Source organism: Passer domesticus, chromosome 1 (genome assembly GCF_036417665.1).
Source record: "Passer domesticus isolate bPasDom1 chromosome 1, bPasDom1.hap1, whole genome shotgun sequence".
Classification (NCBI taxonomy): domain Eukaryota; kingdom Metazoa; phylum Chordata; class Aves; order Passeriformes; family Passeridae; genus Passer; species Passer domesticus.
In genome coordinates, this window is record NC_087474.1 from 22,522,857 (window position 1) to 22,545,472 (window position 22,616).

Sequence of the window (22,616 nt, forward strand, 5' to 3'; positions counted from 1 at the left end):
AAGTGGCTTGGAGCATAGCCAGGACTGAGTTACCCAGCTCTCAGATACGAATCTAAGATGGGATGAATTGACAGGTATCTCTACCTTAACTGTTGAAGGATCTCAGGTGACTGCCTTAGAACAACTGCCTGTCCTTTAAATGATTAAAGTTGGAATGGTGTCATTCTTTTTGTCATATTAATAACCTGCTACAGCTTTGAAACTAAACAACAACTGTTAAAGTCCGGCTTCCAGCACATTTTTGAGATTGTTCTGTATTCAGACATTCGTGTCCAAAAGCAGGCCTAGTTTTATTAGCACAGTTGTAGAAAATAATTGCATATTAAATTAATTATTTCCTAGATCAATTACACATATATATTCTGTTTCTGATTTAAGGTAGAAATAATGCTCAATTTAATTAAATAATACAGAGTTGTGTGATAAATGGCATGGATGGAAACCACAAACATAGGGCTAAATATTGCCGATGATACTCACATTTGAACCGTTAAGTGTTATTTTTTTATTTATGCTGTTCATCAAATTTGTAGCTCTTTTAAGCAGAAAGGGATACTTCTATTTCTCTATTTGAAAAGTAATCATTGTGAATACCTGTGAACATAGTGTTAAGTACTTTTACTTTTTATTCACAAATACTGACTGGCAAAATTCTGGCAGATTTTTGAATCTGAAAATTCAGGAGGGTGAAGCTCACAACATTTTTTGCCCAGCATATGATTGTTTCCAGCTTGTGCCTGTAGACATCATAGAAAGTGTGGTTTCCAAGGAGATGGACAAGCGATACCTTCAATTTGACATTAAGGTAAATTATCAAACTGTTCTTGTACTCTTGAACTCTATTCCATTTTACAACAAGTAACTTAAAGCTTCTGTGGTAAATGCTGCAATATATCTGTAACTTTCCATGTAGAAATTCATAAACAAATATGTGCAAATACGTATAGGCTCTTACATAGCATAATATCAATGTTTGCTGTACCAGTGAGAAAAAAAGAAAGAACATTTTATTTATTCCTTAAGTAGAAATGCCATATTTCCATAGTCTGTTGCTTAATGCAATATTAATAATTTTATCAAACTAATTTTTGTAACAGGTGATTTGAAGGTTTTAATAAGTCAGAGCAGTTTGTATTTGCAATGTGAAATTTTAAACGTTTTCTGATTGTTTTTACTGCATTCAGAAATAGCACCTGTTTCCTTTTAAAAAACTTCCTAGTACAATGCTTGATATGATTGCTGTATGTGGGTAGAGTAGTAGGAAAAACTTGATTTGGTTTTCCTGGGTTTTTTAATGTATTTGTTTTCATCATTGCAATTTGTTTTTAAAAGCAATATTTTAATTCAACTTTCTTCTTTTATACTGGTGTAGTAATGAGCTAGTCTTGAGAAATGTGCTCCTTTATCAGTGGTGGCAGGGCAGAGGTAGAGAAATATTTTTTCATTTACAGTACTTTCTCTGCAACAAATCTCTTTATTGCACAGTGAGATGCAAATTAAATTACCAGATCTGACTCATCTTTTGCATATTTTATTTTAAGTGACTGTTGATCAGAATAGGTTTGAAGCAAAGTAGTGGAAGTTCCTTTTTCTCCTAATTTATTAGATACAGTTTTTACAAAAGGCCTGTTACATTAACCAAAAAAGATGGGAAGAAAAGTACTGAGTTCTGATTTATGGTTTATTGTGGGATTTTTGTTTAATCAGTAAGGTTTTCATTCTTTCCAACTGAAAGAATGATTTCTGCTAATGTGTGTATTGCCAGTGTGTATATAGTAGTTTACTGTAAGCCACATCACAAAAGAATTAACTTCCAGAGATTGAACATTTGTTTGGAATGTAAATAATTTCATTCTTAGTGTAAGTCTGAAGTACTGTTGTTACTAAAAAAAGAGTGGAAATTCAATTACTCTGTTTCTATAACGATATTTAAAAATCTATCCTTGTAGCTACAAGACTGTCCTTAGAGTGTTTTTCTTTGTTCCTTCAAAGGAGGACTATGAATATGGATTGTTTTATATCAAGGATGAAATCTGATCTTATGTGCTAAAATATTTTCTTTCTTTTTTTTTCCCCCACAGGCCTTTGTTGAAAATAATCCTGCTATTAAATGGTGTCCTATACCTGGCTGTGAAAGAGCAGTAAGGCTGACAAGACAAGGGTCAAATTCAACAGGATCAGATACACTCAGCTTCCCTATGCTAAAAGCCCCTGCAGTAGATTGTGGGAAAGGACATCTTTTCTGCTGGTTAGTACTGGAAACTTCCCTGCCTCTACACAAACTCACAGGCACTCCTGTTCCAGGGATCAATTAAGAAGTCCCGCATGGCCAAGAGTGCAACAGGAATTAGTATGGCATGATAAATGACTGTATTATCCTCTATCCATGCACTAAATAATCTCATCTACACAAATATTGTAGTATTTTGGGGCACTGCAAAGATTTATAATCCAGTAGTCATTATTGTCTCTGTGGGGTGCAAAACAACAGCTTGGAGTGTTATGATGTTCTGTTCTGAGGGAACAGAGGAAAGGTGGGATACTGGAACAAGGATTTTTGTGTCTGGATAGCTGTATAATCAAAACATGGCACAGTGTAGAAAACCAGCAATGTTTAGCTCTTCCTGAATTTTGCTAGAATCACATCAAAGAAGCTGGAGTTTAAAGGGGCCATGAAAGACCGTTTCCTTCACACAGAGCTATTCTGTTTGCAGCATCACTCCAGTCTTTGTTTCACTTGAGGTTCAGCACTTTCTCTTATCCTCTACTGGGCTTTAAGATGAATACAAGCTAAAGAAGGAGTAAAAAGCCAGATATTTTTTAAAACATCCCTCAAATTGCTGATCTTCAGCATTTCCTAGAAAAGGACATAACAGCATCAACAAAAGTAAAAAAAAAAATTGGCATATTTTTCCTTGACATTATCAGACTGACAATTTATGGCTATTGTAGTGGGACATCTTTATGTTCTTGGAAAATTAAAAAGTGTCAACAAAAATAGAGACATTCAGACAAGTTCAGCAATTCTTTTCATTTTTCAATTGAAACCATTATACAAGGACATCCTAAATCATCTGCTTGATTCCAGGTATCATAATTCTTAACCAAAAATGTGTCTGATTTTAGTTCTTTTCTCATATGAACGAAAGGAAGAAGGGAAAAAAAAAGAAAACAGACCTAATGAAACAACCACAAAAGCCAGAAAACATGAATTCCTGGTAAGGGGTCATTTACAATGGATGGAGAACTCAGAAAGAAGCAAATCCCATGGAAACAAACCAGAATTATGTTTTCTACCAATGAACATGCAATAAAACTTAATGCTATTCCACAAGCAGGTACCATCCTCTCATCCTTGCTTCTGATGTTAGAGAATCAATTTTGCATTAACCTGAAGGAACCTGACACCACTTCAGTGTCATATTGACATGAACCTTCAGACAATGGCAGCTTCTGCTTCCTTTACATGGACAGAATGTACTAGCTCCCTAGAATGTTCTCTGAGAATGAAAATGTCCTCTGAATTACTAATTTTTAGGAGACATGGGGTTTTTATGTTTCCTGATATTTCTGTATATTTTTGTACATTAATGCTTTGAAATATTGCACAAGCAAATATAGTTAAGGTCTTGAAAAATACTTCAAGTTAGCAACAAAATGTCCAAGAAGGCCTTTCTTCAATACAGAGTTTCCTAGAATTTACTCAGTTTTCATTATGCACCGCTAACAGCATCTCCAACAAAATGTAATCAATTGTGGCAAATACAAAATTCTATTCCCTTTCAGAAAAAGTATTCTGAATTATTTAAATGTATCATACATTAAAACTGTGCACAAATCCTCCATCAGTTTATTATCAGATCCATTCAACATATTAGAACCCCCTTCATGGAGTTTCAGAGGCACAAGGAATTGTAGCAAGCAGACACTTGTGGAAAATAGTCTTAGCAGGCAGGGTTTTGTACCATCAGTCCTCACTCCTTTCACCCTAGATATGGACAAGGGGCAGAGTCTCATTCTGCAGGAGCAACAACTCTTCAGCTGCACTTGGGACGCCTGTTATAAGTTGCAGCAGTCTTCTGCTGTTTTGGTTCAAAATACCACGAGAGGGGAAAAAATCCAGAACTACATTCTTCTTTTCACCCTTCTGTGAATTTTAACTTGTTGTGTTGAAACTTGCTACAGTTTTAATAAGTATGTACTGTGCCTTCATAAAAATCATCCTGCTGAGTATTGAGCGAGGCGTCTGGGGAGGCTCCTGCTGTTAACTGGCACAACTGCTCGTGTGAGTTCCTTTCATCCACTGCTGTCAGGAAGTCTATCCAAAATACAGCTTCCATAAAAACTTTCATGAACAGTAGGCTTAATGCTCTTACTGTAGCAAAATGACATCCCAGCATACAAATGCTTGTTTTGGGGTGGGCTGAGGAAAGAGCTTCTTCCATGAGAAGTTGTTCTTGAACAACTGTTGTAACTGTCATCTATAGAGAGATAAAGATATAAAGATTTAGATGTAGATATGACTGAACTTCATTAAAAATCCACAAATCTACAAATTTGAAAGTATCAAAGGCACATGACCCTCCTCCTACACCCCCCTCTATAAAAGATTGACTAATTAATCAGCTTTTAACTTAAAACTTGTCAATGTTAAATCTTAGCTAGTTTCAATCCTTTTTGGCAACAAATACTATATACTGTGAGAGGGTCTTGGCACTGTTGAAGTCAATAATTTAAGTGTCCTATTGTCCCACAGATATGAAAGGTGTTAACTTTCAACCAAGGCTGAAATCACCTTATTACAGATCAGTTACTCATTCTAGTACAATCTTTTTGAGATCTTAAGTCCAAACCAGAAATGCATGTGTGCTGAATTTAAGCTTTTTTGTTAGCAGACTAGCTAAGGGTAAAAAAAGTTCAAAATTGTTCCCATAACCTTTTCTTTGTTTCTGAATTCCTGCTTAAAACGTGGACAAGGGCAATCAAAAGAGTATTGATGTAGCTTCTGAACCTGCACTGCAAGAGAGCAGTTCACCACTGGATCTGCAGCAAACTTGTGCACGCTCTGATGGAGCTGGTGCCCATCTGAAATTATTTGCTTTGATATGGCAGATGTCTGAGGCTATTTGCTGCCATTCCAGTAGAGAAAAAGGAGCTGTTACAAATCCAGAGTGCATACTGACACATCCACACTGCAGCACCATCTGGAAGCCGTATATCTGCTGCCACTGTGTCCTAGTAGGAACTTCAGGAGAAGCTCAAGAGACTCATTACTCCACTGTGTCCATGTAAATAAGTTCAAGCCCCCATTTAAGAGGCTCTGGTGGAAGGAGTAAATATCCATAAATACTTAGTGCTGGTGTTGAAGGGCTTAAATCTTGTTCTAGATTAAAAGCTTGAATCTAGTTAAAGGTTGATTATTGCAACTGAACAGATGCAAGTAATTCTACATAAATATATTTCTGTTATAGCAAACTACCTACTTTTGGATGAACTCTGTAGTTTGGTTTACCTTTATCACAGAAACTATACGAGCACTTTTGTGGCACTAAAATAATACCCAGTTATAAGAACAAATTGCAAACCAGCTGATTTATTTCAGTTTGTAATTTTAAGAAGCTTCTCTCCTTTCCTGTGCCATTTAAATTTTTTATCAATAATAGTTATCTATGCTTGTGAGCAAGTAGTCTATTTTAAAATAATGTTATTTATCTGGCTTTTGTTTTCCAGACTTAATTAAATTCTGGGCATGTTTGTTTGGTTGTTTTTGGTTTTTTTTAGCTTGAAGCAATTTTGACTTTAATTCTAAATCTCTAAGTAATTGTGTATACACCTTCTTTTTCAGGGAATGTCTTGGTGAAGCACATGAACCCTGTGACTGCCAGACCTGGAAGGACTGGCTACAGAAAATATCTGAAATGAAACCAGAAGAACGTAAGAGCCATGGAGGGCCAGCAGGGAGGGAATGGGTGTTTTGCTGCCATTTTGATCTTTTGATTTTAGACAGATTTTTTTTTTTTTAGTTGCATAAAGTAAAAACTGTTTTCAGCATTAGTTGAAAAATGGGGTAAAAGGGGAAGAAATGATACTCCTGAATGAGGGGCTGCTTACATTTTAACTGCAGCATTATGGTTCTTTGTAGAATATTCCTCCCCACAAATACATGTGTTGTTCAAGCAGGGTATGCAAAACTCCTTCCCTTCCTTTTAAAGCTTTGTTTCATTAATTAGTCAGTTTATTCTGGCATAAAACTTCATTTACCCTGTCCAATTTTGATTTTTAGCTTAGTCTGCTCCTGTGATTGAGTAGTGTTCCATGAAGATTTTTATTGCTTTAAAACTAATTCAAGCCAATAGGTGATAATAATAGTAAGGTTGAGGGGGAACTGCAAGGGAGTTGTAGGAAATAGATTAATGGTATGTAACATTTACTAAAAAGAAACTAAGAAAGGTTTACACAGGACAGATATTTTCTTAGTCAACATTAACAAAAAAAGTAAAGATTGAATACAGCAAATTGAATACATATTAACTTGGTTGCCACCGTTCAGAGCCTTTCCATAGTATGTTGTAAATATTTTGGAAAGCATAGTAAATTTTATAAAGAGGCAAAATACACCCTAGTTTGTCAAACTCTACCTGTTTCTTTCATATATGTATTTGCCCCTTATATGTTGTAATTGTCACATATACTGTATATAAATTTGTGTTAAAATGTATGGAAATACATGGAAATAATAAATGTATTAATATTATATATGTATAAATAGAAAATGTAACAATAAAACATATGTGAGAAATATGTATAGTGAAAAACTTCAATATTTTGTCAAGAGACAGGAAAATATGTGTCATTCCTAATCTGATTCTCACAAAAGATTACACAAGTACGATTTCAACCTCTCTGTTTTTGCATGCTCCATATCCTCCTGTCACCTCAAAAAGTTGTGGGGGTGAGTGAGGCCTATGAGGACGCTGCCAACTGCCTGTGGTTACTGACCAACTCCAAACCCTGCGCCAACTGCAAGTCCCCAATCCAGAAGAACGAGGGCTGCAACCACATGCAGTGTGCAAAGGTAAGAAGGACCCATCGTGGGATTTCTTGAGGAATCAGATACAGCTTTGTATGTCCTGTATGTATTTTAGGACCACAGAGGTCCAAAACCTCTGAAGGGTCATGCCTGGTAGCTAGTGGAACTTGTTTCAAGGATTGGATAATGAGCAAATGGCAGGTTACAGCTATTTAGATTTTAATGTTTACTGAAATCTGTTTGGCTGACAGGTGTACATTATAATGATTGAAATTTCATAAACACCTAAGAATAATTACCAGTACAGTATGAAACAAATAATTGATGGTTTAAACGTCATTAATAATGTAGAAGAGAAAAAAAAAACAGTTTTAATTGGCAGATGTAAGATTTTAAGGAAGGCTTTGGTCTAAGGAAGGTTTTGCCTTACTATATTTTTCTTTTGCATTATTTCTCTAACATAGCAACAAAGCAGAGAACTTTAGGTGGAAAACTGTAAACAGGAATTAATCAGTAGGAATGAAAAGACAGCAAAGAGTGATTCCAAAGAAAATTTATTGATGACAGCAGCCAGAAAATTAGTCACAAGTTTTCACTGTGTTACCAAAATAGAAAAAATATTTTTGCCATGAGTTCAGTATCATTTGGAAATGCTTTTTCACACAAGTTAGTTAAAAGCAGCATATTTAGACATTTCTTTATGTTAGAAATATCTTATATAACTACAACTATTACCTCTTTGAGGTAAAAAATAAGATAAAGGTAAAAACAAAAATATTTTTACCTCTTTGAGGTAAAAATAAGAAAGTAGAGAACACTTGACATAGTTGGCCTACAATAAAAGGCTAACAGATGTAGAAAGTAATTCTCTTTATTTTTCTGAAAATGTGCAGGTCTACTACTTTTGCTTATCTGTCCATAAATAGCTTCCAGTTATTTTGAAATTAACTAGCTGAACACTCGCTACTGAATTGAGAATATTTAACACAGTTTGATCTTCTCTGATGCAGAGAAGCCTGAATAAGTCACCTTATACTTCCTTGTAAGGTTTTACCTATTTTGAAAGCATTTTACTCAGTCAGTGCAGAAAAGGCTCACCTGGAATTAGTCACTCATCAAAGTTGATGTTCAGACCTCTCTTGCTTTAGTAGTTGTTATTAATATTTTGTGTCAGGTACACCACATGACAAAGACACCAGTAATCATGGTTTTTAAAGTGGTATTAGGGAAAAAAATTTCATTCTTTCTCGTGAATCGTTTCTGTGTTGTTTAAAGAAATGGGACTGGTTTTCTAACAATAACAAAAAAACCAGGCCTGATCAGCTGTATTTACCATTGGGTTTATTTCCTCCGCTTAAAACTTAACATGTAGAACCAACACAGTCTAATGATCCAAGGAACAAAAATGATGGCTGACATGGTTTGGTATGGTTTCATAAACAGATCTCTTGACTAAGTAAAATAGGAAGGATGCTCCTCAAAATTTTTTTACACTCAGAATGCTGTTAATTAAGTTGTCCATAGAGGAATGATGATGCCTAACTGCAAATCAAAGACATTTCAACTTCTTTTTTTTTATTCTTTTCCTGTTTTTTTTGAAGTGCAAATATGACTTTTGCTGGATATGCTTAGAAGAATGGAAGAAGCACAGCTCTTCCACTGGAGGCTACTACAGATGCACTCGCTATGAAGTTATTCAGCATGTAGAGGAGCAGTCCAAGGAGATGACAGTAGAGGTAACAAATGAATGTGTGTATTTGAAAAACAGCACTAAGGTTGCAATTCTCCATTCAGGATAAGTGTAATCAAAATTCTTCTAAACCAGACTTCCAAATGGAAAAATACAACCTTAAACATATCAAAGAGATAGAAAGAAAGCACTGCTTATTGGTGGATGCATAAGATTTCTGCTTTTGACTTTGTTAACAGCCACTGGTGACTTTATTCAAGTAGTTTTACTTCTCTGTGACATAGTTTCCTTTTGTGAAATGAGCATGCTGGTCCTGCAGTTAGCTGCTGTGCACTACAGAAGACATGCCTTAATTTTGGCTTTTGGAAAATTGCTTTAAATAGCAGGGACTGTCAGTGTATCAATTATTTGGCTGCAGTATTTGCAGCCTTGTGAATTTCAAAAATTAATTTTGTGTCTTTACTTACTGGCACTCAGCATTGTGTACAATACTTTATATATAGTCTGAATAGAAACAGTTCACTATTTAATTATATTTAATGGTGATTGTTGTATTAAATGATAAGATTTATTTTGGTTTCTTTTGTCTCTCCATTGTTTTCCAGGCTGAAAAGAAGCATAGAAGATTTCAAGAGCTTGATAGGTTTATGCACTATTATACAAGATTTAAGAACCATGAACTTAGCTACCAGGTCAAGCCATTTTTTACTGATGTTTGTTTCTGGTTTATTAATCCAAAAATAATTGTCTTATTGTATTTTATTTACTTTCCTTTTCTAGTTAGAACAGCGCCTTCTAAAAACAGCCAAAGAAAAGATGGAGCAGTTGAGTAGAGCTCTGAGTGGAAGTAAGTATTTGCTATGATCTGTGCCTTTCATTTGAAATCCCATCAACACAGTTATGGCTAAACTGTTCTTTTTTGGACAGTGCTCACATCAAGTCTGCTGTGTGATGTCATCCCTCCAGTACTAGAATTTGTAAACATTGTATGAAAGTTAAATGTACAGTAAATCTTACCTATTCCAAAGCCTCAAGGAGGAAGTAGCATTAGTAAGGCAGAAGCTAATGTGCTGTGCTTACTTCTTTTCATAAGAACACTGTGCAGTTATTGAGAACTTGCTGCTCTTTACTTGCAAAATATTTAACTGATATGCACAAAAGTAATGCTGACATCAGCAGGAAAATACTTTCCCAATGCTTGTTTCATATTGCAGCTGAGGGAGGCTGTCCTGATACCACATTCATTGAAGATGCAGTGCAAGAGCTTCTAAAAACTCGCCGCATTCTTAAGTGTTCTTATCCATATGGATTCTTTTTGGAGCCTAAAAGCACAAAGAAAGAAATATTTGAACTTATGCAGGTAATATATGGATATATTTTACTTTCCTAATGGCACTTTATTTTTTTATGTCAGTTATAAGTGTCTTTTTGCCATTTTTGTAGTATAAAACTGATATACCTGTCTTACATTTGTAACCAAGTTTGAAAAAGTAGCATATTTTATATCACTTTGCAAAGGAAAAGGATAAGGACAGATGGAAGGGGAAAGTAAGAAAATTTCCTGTTATGCTGCCTTCTGAGTGTAACATTTTAGCTTCAGTCTTCATCTCCTTCTATAGCTTCTCTTTTCTTTCATTTCCTTCTGATGTGCTTGACATCTAGGAGGAGGCAAAACTGGGGGAGTGCCTGCCTCCTTTCTGTCCCTTAGGTCCCTTGAAGATGCTCAGTATTTCAGAGTGCAGGGAAATCCTGCTCCAAGCTGGAGGACAGAATGTAGGTCAGTAAAAGAGAAGGCTATGGGACAGATATTTTGGGATATTTTGGTATTTCATAAGGTATTTTCACAAAAATGGATATAATTCCCCTCAGTATTTATGGAGAAGAGCTCTTCCTGATTTGCATTTCCCTGTAAAACTGTTTTTTCTGTGTTACTAACTCTTGCAGACAGACCTAGAAATGGTCACTGAGGACCTTGCCCAGAAAGTGAACAGGCCTTACCTTCGGACACCTCGCCACAAAATCATCCGCGCAGCCTGTCTGGTGCAGCAGAAGCGACAGGAGTTCCTGGCCTCTGTGGCCCGGGGCGTGGCTCCTGCAGACTCCCCAGAAGCACCCAGGCGCAGGTAAGGCACCCAGAGCCTGCACAGGCAGGAGAGGTTCTTTTGGTAGCTGCCAAAGGGGGGGAATCCACTGCTGTTCTCTGACTGTGAGGTAGATGCTAAGTGTGGTGGTTGTGAATCACTGTGATAGTGATGCTTTCCTTGGGCATTTTGTCCTTGTGGAATTACAGCCTTTGGGGAAAAATGTATTTTTATTTTTGAGGATCACTGCCATGCATGTTGCAACCTAAATTGCTTCCCCATTTGTGATATATTAATGATTAAATGTCATGGCTTCCATTTTACTTTTTTCCATCACGATTCTCACTAAATCCCTGGTACACTTCAAAAATCTCTTAAGTATTTGATAAACATATCAGGCAGTTCTGGAATAGTCAACAACTTTACTGTAGGGTTTTCAAAATTAATTTTGAATTAAGGGGGAAGACTTGTTATGTTTAGAGAGCTACAGTTGCACTAGTTTTCAGACTTCAATAGGTTTTGAAGCTCTGGAGGTTTTTCATATTTGTCTTACTTTTAAATTTGATGGTGTATCTTTCCATTTTATAGCTTTGCTGGTGGAACATGGGATTGGGAATATTTAGGATTTGCATCCCCTGAGGTAAACTATTTCTTTTTAATTTTTTAAACTTAGTTCTGCATATGCTAGAAACACAGGTATGATCACAAGCTGCATGAAGAGCTTCCTTATCTTGAGTCAAACCATTTCAAGTTGGTTAAGCTTTCCATTTCATTTATTTCACAATAGAAGGAAATATATTCATAGCTAATTGTGCAATGACTATAAATAATGCCTCTAACGTGGATGTAGTTATCTAAGGTGGCATTAGACAAGCTATTTCACATTCATTTTCCAAGTACAAAAGCAGTTTTAAAATTGAATATAAACTGCTGTGTATGTGCTGGAGAGCCTTAAAGTAATAAATGTATGAAATTGTGTAGATTATTTTTGAATGCAATATCAGTTCAACAGAATTTGACAAAGAGTTTATGAAATTTCCATCCTCTGTCACAATCCCGACAAAAACATGCAGTCATACCCCTAAATATTGTTACATATTTAAAATATTTATTTTTATGGTTATGTATCAAAGCAGGATGGAAATTGCATACTCAAATGACATTAATTTCTGCTACTTTACCAAGAATGAAAATTATAATTTTTAATTAATATTCTATGATCTGTATATGGGAAAGAGTAAGTAGTTTTTGAGACTCTGCTCTAAAAAATGAGAAGCTTCCTATAAAGATTTCCTTTATCATCTTAATTTTTAGTTAATGTTTTGAGAACATTAGATTAAAGCATTCAGTCAGGAAGGAAACTTCATTTCAACATTTCCTTGTTTGCTGTTTTCTTTCTAGCTAGTCATTGTTAAACATCCTAGAAAACTCCATGTACTTTTTTCCATATATTTCCTTTGCTATTGTTGGTGAGCATCACGCTGGTGAGAACATGGCTCGCTTCTCTACAAAAAATCAGTTGCTTCTCCTGTCCAGTTCCTTTAGTTCTTTTGAAACAATCCCACATCTGACAACATCAAACTCATTGTGATGTTACTCTGTGATTGATTGTGATGTTACTGATGACAGTGGAACTGGCTAAGAGAAGAAGCTGGTAAGAAATGTGTTGAAAAGCTGTTTAGCAGGAGGTGCAATTGCAGCTGTGCTTAGATGATCTGCTTACGAGTTTTTATCATTTGCCTAAATGTGGCACTGTGTGATGCAAGTTGGTTTCTTTGCTAAGTAGCTGTCACAAATACTTGCAACCACCTATGCTAAAGGAATTGTATGAAATTAGTAATGGTCATCTTTGTTCATTTTAGTGAATTGCACTGCAAAGTATTTTGTGCAGAGCTGTACTTATTGCAAACAAATGAGAGCTAAGATCTGGTATGATTAATAAATCTTAGTGTTCAGTGATCACTTCCCATGATTCCTTTTCTGATTCAGAGTTCTATAATTATATATTTTTTAAATATTCCTGTTATATTGTTCTGTATCAAGGTTCGATTTTCTGTTGTTTGAGGCTCTGCCTTACATTTAGAAAACCCCTGAGATCCCTAAAAGCTGGAAGAATATTTTAGACAAGAATCACCTCCTGTTTGCCTTGTTTGTTTATGGTGTTCCATAGACTAACAACCATATACTACTAACTGTTGTTGAAGACAGAATATTGGACTAAATGGATCTTTTGTCTGGTCCAATAAAGCTACTTTTTGATGTTCTTACAATTTCCATGGATAAAAATCTGCCCACATACATGATTTTCTGACTATTCCTTTTGTCTTGCATATGTCATTATGAGAAAGAATTTGGTCTGAGAAAGTTCATGGAAAAAAAATATACTGTCATAATACCATCTACATTAATAAGGTCGTTGTGTAAGAGAAATAACTCTTACATTTTTAAGCTTTAAGTACTTTAGATGTTGAAGAGTTAATTCAGGAAAGGAAAACTAATGGTACTGTTAGCTTTACCAATTCATTTGGCCAGATGAATCCTTTGGATTATAGATTTCCCAACTTGGAGCTCACAGATGTAAAGAACAATATCCTTTTCTGAAGAGGAGAGCGAGTACCTGTGTGCACAGTTTTATTGCCTTGTGTGTAGGAATAACTGAAATTACACAACATGCTGCCTACACAGTTTCAGTGTCCGCTGGACATACCAGAAAAGATACCTGAAAATTTCCCTTCAAGCATAAAATTAGTTCCTTCATATTAGGAAAGATATGCAAATTGATCCAAGTATTAAGATAGTTAACCCTTGGGATGTTAGCTTGCTGTGATCAAGAGTCTTTTCCATAAATGCTATATAAACTGTCTAAGCACACACAATATGAGAAATACAGGCTGCAGGAGTTCTAATCCATACGGTATGGCTTGTTAGCAGCTCAAGTTAAGCAGAAGTAGAGGAGATTTGTAATAAAAATTTTAAAAAAAGATGGAATAAAAATCCATCATAGACTGTCCAGTGGAAGAGTGTCAGATGTGGCTTAAGAGCCATAGTGTCCTGGAGGCTCAGAAAAATCTGTCAAGTCCCAGTGTATGTCTAACAGCTTTCTGTTGTCTTTTCAAGGTTCTTTTCTACTGCCGATTGCTGGCAGCAGAGATTCTGAGATAATCTATTGGTCTAATTCACATCAATTGTTTTTATGTTCTAAAATCAGTGAGTATGCATTTATTAAAAAGTGTGTCAATAGGTGCATATATAAAGTTTGGCATCAAAGATTTTAAACAAGAAATGTTCCTGGAATTGTTAAAAAAGGAGATTGCAAGTATTAAAATGTTGGTAGTACATGTAATTTTTTTTTTTTTTGCTAATTCATTGTTTTCTAGATCTAGGATTACCTTGGATCTTTTTGTTATTTATGTTAAGCGTCGCATGATACAACTTGCAATTCATTTTTCTGAAAGCAGGTGATTTTATAATAAGCATATAAAATCACACATTTTTTATAAAAAATGTTGTGCTTGTTACTCAGAAAAATAGTACTGCATGCTGCCCTGTGTTTTGTAACCTTTGGTTTATGCAGGAATATGCTGAATTTCAGTATCGGAGGAGGCACAGACAGCGTCGACGTGGAGACATGCACAGTCTGCTGAGTAACACTCCAGACCCCGATGACCCCAGTGAGAGTACATTAGGTACGGACCTCTCTGGGCCAGCTTCTTGCTCTTGCTGCTTCAGAAATCACTAGTAGTGACCCAGTGTTTGTTCTTCTGTGGATACACTTTAAAGAAGTTTCAAATACATTGCTGTATTTTCCAGGATACAACATAAAGGCTTGTCTCTGCAGTTTTTTTATGTGATCTTAGAAGTGTTGTTGACTTCACTGTGGCTGCTGCTGTTCTAAAAGAGAAATGCATTGATCTTCCCACTAACAACTTCTCAGCTGTCCAGCGCAGGTTTGCTTTTCTGAAGAAATTCTGGAGGTCACTCATACATACACCAAGTCTTCTACACCAATGAAAAGAAACAGTTGTGCATAGAATGTAGAGGCTACAGGCCTGTGGAAAAGCATCCTAAGGTTGTATTCCAAAACTCTGCTCAGGGGCTGCATTGGCAAAGGCAAAGCCAGAAAAGAAGCTGGCCTGAGCTGGTAGTGCAGTCCCTTAAGGTCTCTCTGTGCCTTGGCTATCTGGGCTGGCTCAGTTCTGCCAGAACCTTAGCACAGGTACAGAAATTGCTTGAGCCCAAATCATACCGTGACTCTGCTTCTGCAGAGCTGCCAGTCTGTGTGCCAGTCTCTTAGCCATGCTGCACAAACTCTCATTGCTGTGTCTCAGGAACTTAACACATAGCTTGTTCTTTAAAACCAAGAGGAAGGATCCTTGATTGAGGAGAAAGCTTCACATGCATCCTTTATTTTAGAAACAGTAATCAAAATTTTTGTGAACTTTGGTTCTTCCCTATTGCAAATAAAATGCAAAACCATCTTGTTAGTTCAAGGACTGGATTTTGACTGAATGCTTGGATATAGTAGTGATGGCCAAGTGCACACTGTTAAAGCATGCAAGAGAATATTATTTTATTTCAGTCTATCACATTTTGAGTTTTGGAGTGGAAAATTCCATTTTCCAAAGTCAAAAGATTTACATTTATTTTTATTACAGAGCAGTTTTTTTCTGGAAACAGCATCTTACTTCTATTTTTTGTTGGCTTTAAGAAAACAGCAATGTCAGTAATTGCTGAAGTATTCCCTAACAACTCTACTCTTAATTGTGCTGCAATGTTACAGTAAAAATTAATATAATGTTAGCATTATAGCTGAGGTTTTGTCTTTGAAAGAACAGAGAAATGGGCAAACGTCATTTGTAATCCACCTGTAAATGCATCCTGTATTTGTGTCCACATGCAGTCATTTTCAGGGCTTTCCATAAATCATGTATGTGCCTCAGAAGCACTTTGCCCCTGCTGCCCATGCTCCCAATGGCATAGCCCAAGCTTTCACAGAGAAGGGTATTGAGGGCAGAAAGGACAAATGAGCCAGGCAGTCACTCCTAAAACAGCGGGATTGGTGTTTCACCACTGTGTAAGAGCTGATGTGGCAGGAGTAGTTTGGACTCTTTCATTTAGAGTGAATAAAGGAGTAAAATTACACAACTAGAATCCAGAAGGAAGGAAGAGATTCTGTCAGTAAGTCATAGTAGAGGCTTCCTTGCTGGTTCTTCAACCGCTTTTGTTTTGGTTGCCCAAACAGACACTCAGGAAGGTGGCAGCAGTAGAAGACATGGCACCTCCATGGTGAGTTCAGCCTCTATGGGTATTCTGCACAGCTCTTCGCTTCATGACTATACCCCTGTCAGTCGCTCTGAAAACCAGGATTCTCTTCAGGTATCTCCCCTAATCTCTTTTCCATTCTCTCTGCTTTGCTTGCTCTCCTCTGCTCTGCCTTTCTGTGTCATTTTTTCTCTGCAAATTTTCTTAATTCTTCAAGGAGAAAGGGAGAATGTAGGACAACAAATTACACATTCACAATGGTAAGAATTGCTAAACAATCACTGACATAACAATAGTTAGCTTTTAAATTGTGTTGTCAGCTCTGTTGGTAAAAATTGATTCTGATAAAGGACATGTAGGAATAATGAATGAATTTCAGATTTGAAAAATTACTTTTCATCCAAAATACGTAGCAAGATACAAGTTATATTCTGAGAGCAACCTTATGTGTTTCCACAGGCTCTGAGTTCTCTGGATGAAGATGACCCAAACATCCTGCTAGCTATTCAGCTGTCATTACAAGAATCTGGCTTGGCCATAGATGAAGAAACTAGAGACTTTCTAAATAATGAGGCGTCTTTAGGAGCAATAGGTACCTCTTTGCCTACAAGACTGGACTCTGCTCCCATAAGCATAGACAACCCCAGGGGTGCTTTGAGCAGCTCTGAGCTGCTAGAACTTGGTGACAGTCTGATGAGACTGGGTGCAGGCAATGATCCCTTCTCAGCCGATCGTCTTCATTCCCACCCCTGCAGCGAGACAAGAAGTGGATTATACTCAACTTCAAGCGATGCTGATTCCAGCAGTCAAGATCCCAATACCAATGAAAATCTGCTTGGAAACATTATGGCCTGGTTTCATGACATGAACCCACAGAGTATTGCCCTGATACCCTCAACAAGTACAGAAACAGATGAGGAGTCACAGCAACCCAGCACTGAAGATGGGTCAGCAGGGCAACCAAATCTTACAGACACAAGGCTGGAGCCTCAGGAAGAGCATGCACTGTTTGAGGATGCACTCAAAAATGAAGGCAGAGGAACCCAAACAGAGGAAAGCACTTCTGAAGAAAACATTATTCCAAGTGAAACAGTATCACAAATTGGTGATAATAACAGGGAGGTAACAAGCACCCTAGATGCTTCAGGAGACAGTTCAAGTCAGACTCCTCAAACCTCAAGGGAATGGACTGAACATGTGCATCTGGTATGAATAAAAACTAAATCTGGAGTAAAGGAATGGCAGTGACAGATGGTACAGTATGTGGAGTAAGCATTATGGAGGCTTTGATCCACATAATTGCAGCTCAGTTGTAACCACTGACATAACAACGGATATTTAGGAGTTCTCTTGAATTGTAGTTCTTCATAATGATGTGAACCTTTCAAGGAATATCCTTTGCATTTAATTAGGTAGTATTTGCCTTTTTGCTCTCAAGAGAAAGGAATAAGTAGGTTGTATTCCACATTCCTAATACAATGCAGCATCTGTTTAGCCTTAGGTTGATGATCCTTAACTTGAAAGTACAGATTAAAGGCTTACACTGATTGTTTTGTTTTGTTTTCCTAAGAAATAGTTTATTCCATTTTTTAGAACTCATAATTTCACCAAAATAACATCTAGCAGTTCATTTGCATTTTGGTTTTGTTTTCCATAAGTTTTCCTTACTCGTTTTTCATTTTTGTTAGCAGTGTGAACGGAGGTATTTAATGCTTCTCCGTAGTACTGCTCCAGGAACAAGTTTTAGGGGATATTCTTTCCCTTTAAAATCAAAGATTTTTTCATGTCTATTTACAGTCCAAATGTGCCAAACTGTGAAAAGTTAACTGGCAGTAGCCTAATGAAACAGTGCAGTGTTACTCTATCCAACTAATCCCATAATTCTTAGCAATGGAAGAAACCACTGGGTAGCATTGCTTCTCCAAATTTAACTGGCATATGTTGCCATGGTGACTGCATTTAATTAAATGTAGCCTATATCTTAAGTTAATAAATCCTAATGCTGCTGTTAAACAGTTATTTTAAATATTAAAATACAGTGAGTTAGCAACAGCTATGCTGTATTTTAAGAGACACTTTAATGGAAGTGCAATCATAGTTCTTTGTTTTCATAATTCTACAAAGCATTTTATGCACTAATAGTGCAATTACTTTTAATGATAACATTTTATAAAAATATAGGAATACAGAATTTTCATATATTAGTCAGTCCCACAATTAAAAGATAACACATCCTGCTCAACATGTAACGGTGCCTTTGCCTAACCCAACTGAATAGTTGCCACAGTTAAACAAGTAATTCAAATTCAGTGTTTGTTCTGGAGTAACTATGCTATTAATTGCAAAGACCTCCATAAAACCACCCATGGCCTTGCCTTTACAGTAAATAACTAAACGTTCAGTCAGTGTTTTTGCATATACAAAACACTACTAGGTATTTGTTCAATTGCACAATATTCATTTGCTGTGTGATTACTGTTTAGTGTAAGAAAAAAAAATTAAAATAAAAAAAAACAAACCACAAAAAAAAACCTTTTCCTAGTTGTTGTACCGTGAAAAACAAAAATACTGGTTCTAGATTTGCTTAAAAGCATCAATCTACAGTTAGTGAGATACAATGGTACAGTATGTAATTACAACTAGAATAAGTTGTTCAAATGGCTGTTTTAATTACATATAATCAAAACTTTTCATAACATGAGCAAAGTACATACACTCCATTTTAAGTTTTGCTTAACTGTTACCAGAGATTTGTTGATATGATATAAAAGTTTATTACTACTGAGTGTGTATAGGCAAGTGTCATGATAGCCAAGTTTATGTATTGATTACTGTGAGTTCAAGTGAGTGTTTTGGTAACTAATTCATGCAAATCCAGCTTTGGAACCTTGCAGTTACAAGGTTCATATTAGTAAAAAATGAAATAAGAATATTTTACCCTTACCCAATAAAAACCTTGTCCATTTTCAAGGATCTTTAGAGAGAATGAATTAGAATAGTCTAAATAATTTTCCAACTTCTCCTCTAGCCACCCTGCTCCTGACATAATATTGAGCCTTTGAAAAATACCTATAGGTATAAAGTCCTTCAAGTAAAATGGTCCTTCATGAACTGTCATCATGAATTGGTCTGAAAGTTGTTTAACTCACATAGCTTCCTTGAATGGTAATTTCTGAATAGAAAGATTCTCACAAAAAGATTGTGTATTGCATTGAGATGTCTTGCAAAGTTGCAGTAAGATATGTAAGAGTGCTCTCTGTGAAGATAGTGAAGTTTGTGGGTTCTGGTTTTATGTAATTTGGTTAGGTTGTGCAGTATATCCATTGTTTCCGTGTTACTCTTATGAGCATGAAATTAGACTATTAAATTTGTATTTTCTTGGTACTTATTTTAACACCATAGTCATTGACTTTACAATTCAAAAATAAAAGTTTGGCAAGACTATTTTGTAAACCTGTTAATTTTATAATGTAAAAAAATTACTCTAACCTTGAATTGTTATTTGCACTTTCATAGTCTATACTTGATACATTCCCACTTTATATACAGGTAGGATACTACAACCATGTAGATGTTTGGCCAAATGAATGCTGTTAATAATATGTAAAATTCTTTGATTAAACATTTATTACTTAAACTAATTCCGTTCTGTCTCATTACATCTGAAGACTTACTGTAGCAGGTCCTTGAGACTGCTGACAGACATTTTTAGGGTATGTTCAGTACTGTGCCAGATCAGTTGGACACCATATAGTAAGCTGAATGTTTTGATTTGTAAATATAAAGTACCATTAAGTATCATTAAGCTTTGAAAAGAAATCTAAAATAGAATTTGCCTTAATTGCTACAGCCATATTGTGCACTTGTTCTTTTTAGAGTAATGCCTCGTCACTATGAGTAGTGGTGCCAAAGAGGGGCACCACTAATTAATTAGTGTTACTTAAGTGCCACTTAATATCCACTTTCCATTGTTACCTGGAAATTCTGGAGTGCCTCTGTTACATTAATAGCACTAAACAATTTTGTTCATTGTTACTGTAACATCATCAGATTCCTCCACCAAGCATGCCAAGATCATGGAATCACAGACTGGTTTGGGTTGGAAGGCACCTTAAAGACCATGTTGTTCCAATCCTCCTTCCATGCCCAGGGACACCTTTCGTTAGACCAAGCTGCTCAGAGCTCCATCCAGCCCAGCCCTGAACACTTCCAGTGATGGAGCATTCCCAGCTTCTCTGGGCAGCCTGTTCCAGTGCCTCAGCACAGAAGGCATCCCGCTGTAATACTCAGGGAGGGTGGAGACAAGGGAAGCCAAAACAAGGACACAATGAGAGCCAGTTTCTTTACAAGCAATTGTCTGGCTCAAGAGACAGCTTTAACATGCCTTGAAAGAACCAAGTACTCATGGTCATTGTAAAGCCATCTCTGCCATTGCTTCACCTACCAATGTCCCTCGTGAGGGCCAAAAACCAAAGACCTCACAAAATCCAGGGTGAATTCCTGGCTCTACCATAAGTTCAAATGAGTAATTAAGACCCAAAAGCTGCAAAGACAGATGCGTTTTACTTATGCAAGTAATAACTGTGCAACATATCTGAAGAATAGCATCAGTTGTGGCTCTGGGAATTAAGGGAATACAAGCTGCTTTTCTCACAGGAGAGCTGTTAAGTACAGAACCTTAGAACAGAACTGTGTGGAAATGCAGACTGCACCAGTCCGTCAGATTTATACCAGATTTCATGCATTTACAACACAAATATTTCTGGAGAAGCAGTCCATGTGCATCCTCTGCAGCTGTCTGTGGAACAGTGACACACACATCATAAGAGTAAAGAATTCCTCAGCTGCGAGCCAGCTGACTGTAGGGTAGCAGTAAGAAGTTAGAAGGAAGCAATGCAATTAAATCCACTGCAGAACAATTCAACTACTGAAGCAGGAAATGAGCAGTGTGTGCTGATTTGTATCACTTTCAATTAAAACTACTCACTGAGAGCTCCTGAGGAGAAATGGTTCTGTACTGACAGCCAGAGTGTCTAACACAGTCCCCCTCCACAGGCAGAGCCAACATTTTATTTCCTCCACTTCTTTGTGGAGTCTACATTGGAAGTTTCACAGAGCTGATATGGGCTCTGATGACTCCAAGGGCAGCCCTTTCTCTTACTGGGGTAAAAATAAAATAAACTGAAAATACACATTAACTGGAAGAAAGCATTTACTCTGCAACTTTAGCTGAGCTTACACAGTGCAAAATGCCTCAGCTGCATCAGGCACTTCCAGTCAGGCCTCAGACTGAGTCAGCCCACTCCAGCTCCAAAAAGAGGCTAGTTCTGTTAAGGAGAATCAGGAAACTGAAGAGGATGCTCAAAATTTGGGACTGACATTTTAAGGCTTGAGATCCTCTGGAGCGAAGGTACCTTAAGTAAAGTCCTGAGCCCCACCTCTCCTACCCATAACTACCAGGTATTCAGCAACTCTCAGAACATTTCAGCTACTGCCCACGATAAAAGACATGCTGGGTGTAATTTCTGACAAAACATCACAACCACTGTTCTTTGTGTCACCTTCCAGGTGAGGTAGGGATGATCAGACTGCACTGACAGCAATCCCTGCCTCTCTGGTCTTACACAAGGCCAACAGAATAATCATACCAAGAACACTGTCATCTCAAGGTGTGTTTTACTGGGGTTCCATTGAAATGACAGAACCACACTTGTCAAGATACACTCAACTAAAACTTTTTGACAACATAAAAATGGTTGTCTGAACCATTTTTTAATTATCTTACACTACCACCTCAGATTAGGGTTCTTACAGCTTAAGCTTTATTCATCTGGGGTTTTTTATTCAAGTTATTATTTAAAGGCACAAAGAATAACCACAGTGGATAACTTAACAACAATATACAGGAGCATATTTAATTAAGAGTATACACATATATGTAAACCACACACAGAAAAGACCCTGCACATGGTTTCAGAAAGACCCAAGGGGTTAGAAGCCAGGAGTCAGGAAGACTGCAGAACTGGAACTGAGAAAAACAACTATTGCAATTTTTATTTGCTATCCATTAACAATAAATCTTATAAAATTCACAAAATAAAAACCTTCACAAAGTATTAGGTACTTATCTTGACAGAAATGGACATTGTCATGCATTTCTAGCCCGTTTCTACACAGCCTAGTGAAGCTATGCCAACGTGACGGCAGTGAGAGGGGCCCAGCAGTGGGGGACTGCTGAGGTTAGGAACAAAAGCAGGCAGAAGCTGCAAAAAAAAGTGGTGGGAAGAGCTTAAGGGCTCTGAGGGATCACTGATCTGCAAAATACAACTACAGAAAGATGCATTAAAGAAAGAGAATACAAAAAAAATGCACCTGGTAAGTATAAACAGCTTGAAAAGAGATGAGGGTAAATCAGGATTTAAATCAAAACTGAGGAATAAATATGGCACCTGAGACAAGAAAGTCAAATTTGGTGTGAAAGAGGCATGCAAGAGGTTAAACATAGCTGTCCATGAGCCAGTAGCAACCCAGGCACACCCTGTATCCACTGCAT

At 36.8% G+C, this 22,616-nt stretch overlaps 1 protein-coding gene and 1 long non-coding RNA gene across 5 annotated transcripts in view; one reads left to right on the forward strand and one right to left on the reverse strand.

The window, feature by feature from the left end:
• ANKIB1 (ankyrin repeat and IBR domain containing 1) overlaps positions 1-19,704 on the forward strand; it is an 85,345-nt gene extending 65,641 nt beyond the window's left edge. For 2 of the 4 annotated variants that reach the window (XM_064409892.1, XM_064409896.1), the window contains exons 8-20: positions 661-805; positions 2,082-2,248; positions 5,846-5,934; positions 6,945-7,075; positions 8,632-8,766; positions 9,326-9,412; positions 9,501-9,567; positions 9,935-10,080; positions 10,665-10,843; positions 11,390-11,441; positions 14,376-14,487; positions 16,044-16,177; positions 16,523-19,704. In XM_064409892.1, coding sequence (XP_064265962.1) covers positions 661-805; positions 2,082-2,248; positions 5,846-5,934; positions 6,945-7,075; positions 8,632-8,766; positions 9,326-9,412; positions 9,501-9,567; positions 9,935-10,080; positions 10,665-10,843; positions 11,390-11,441; positions 14,376-14,487; positions 16,044-16,177; positions 16,523-17,275 — 2,197 coding nt within the window. In that variant the 3' untranslated portion in view covers positions 17,276-19,704. The remainder of the gene's footprint in view (positions 1-660; positions 806-2,081; positions 2,249-5,845; positions 5,935-6,944; positions 7,076-8,631; positions 8,767-9,325; positions 9,413-9,500; positions 9,568-9,934; positions 10,081-10,664; positions 10,844-11,389; positions 11,442-14,375; positions 14,488-16,043; positions 16,178-16,522) is intronic. The other 2 variants (XM_064409910.1, XM_064409905.1) reach the window with 2 other exon arrangements.
• On the reverse strand, positions 2,751-9,936 carry LOC135294603 (uncharacterized). Its single transcript, XR_010356687.1, has 2 exons — positions 9,738-9,936; positions 2,751-4,481 (listed from the first exon to the last, which is right to left on the reverse strand). It is a non-coding gene; the product is annotated as an uncharacterized LOC135294603 (long non-coding RNA).
• Positions 19,705-22,616: the final 2,912 nt, after the last annotated feature.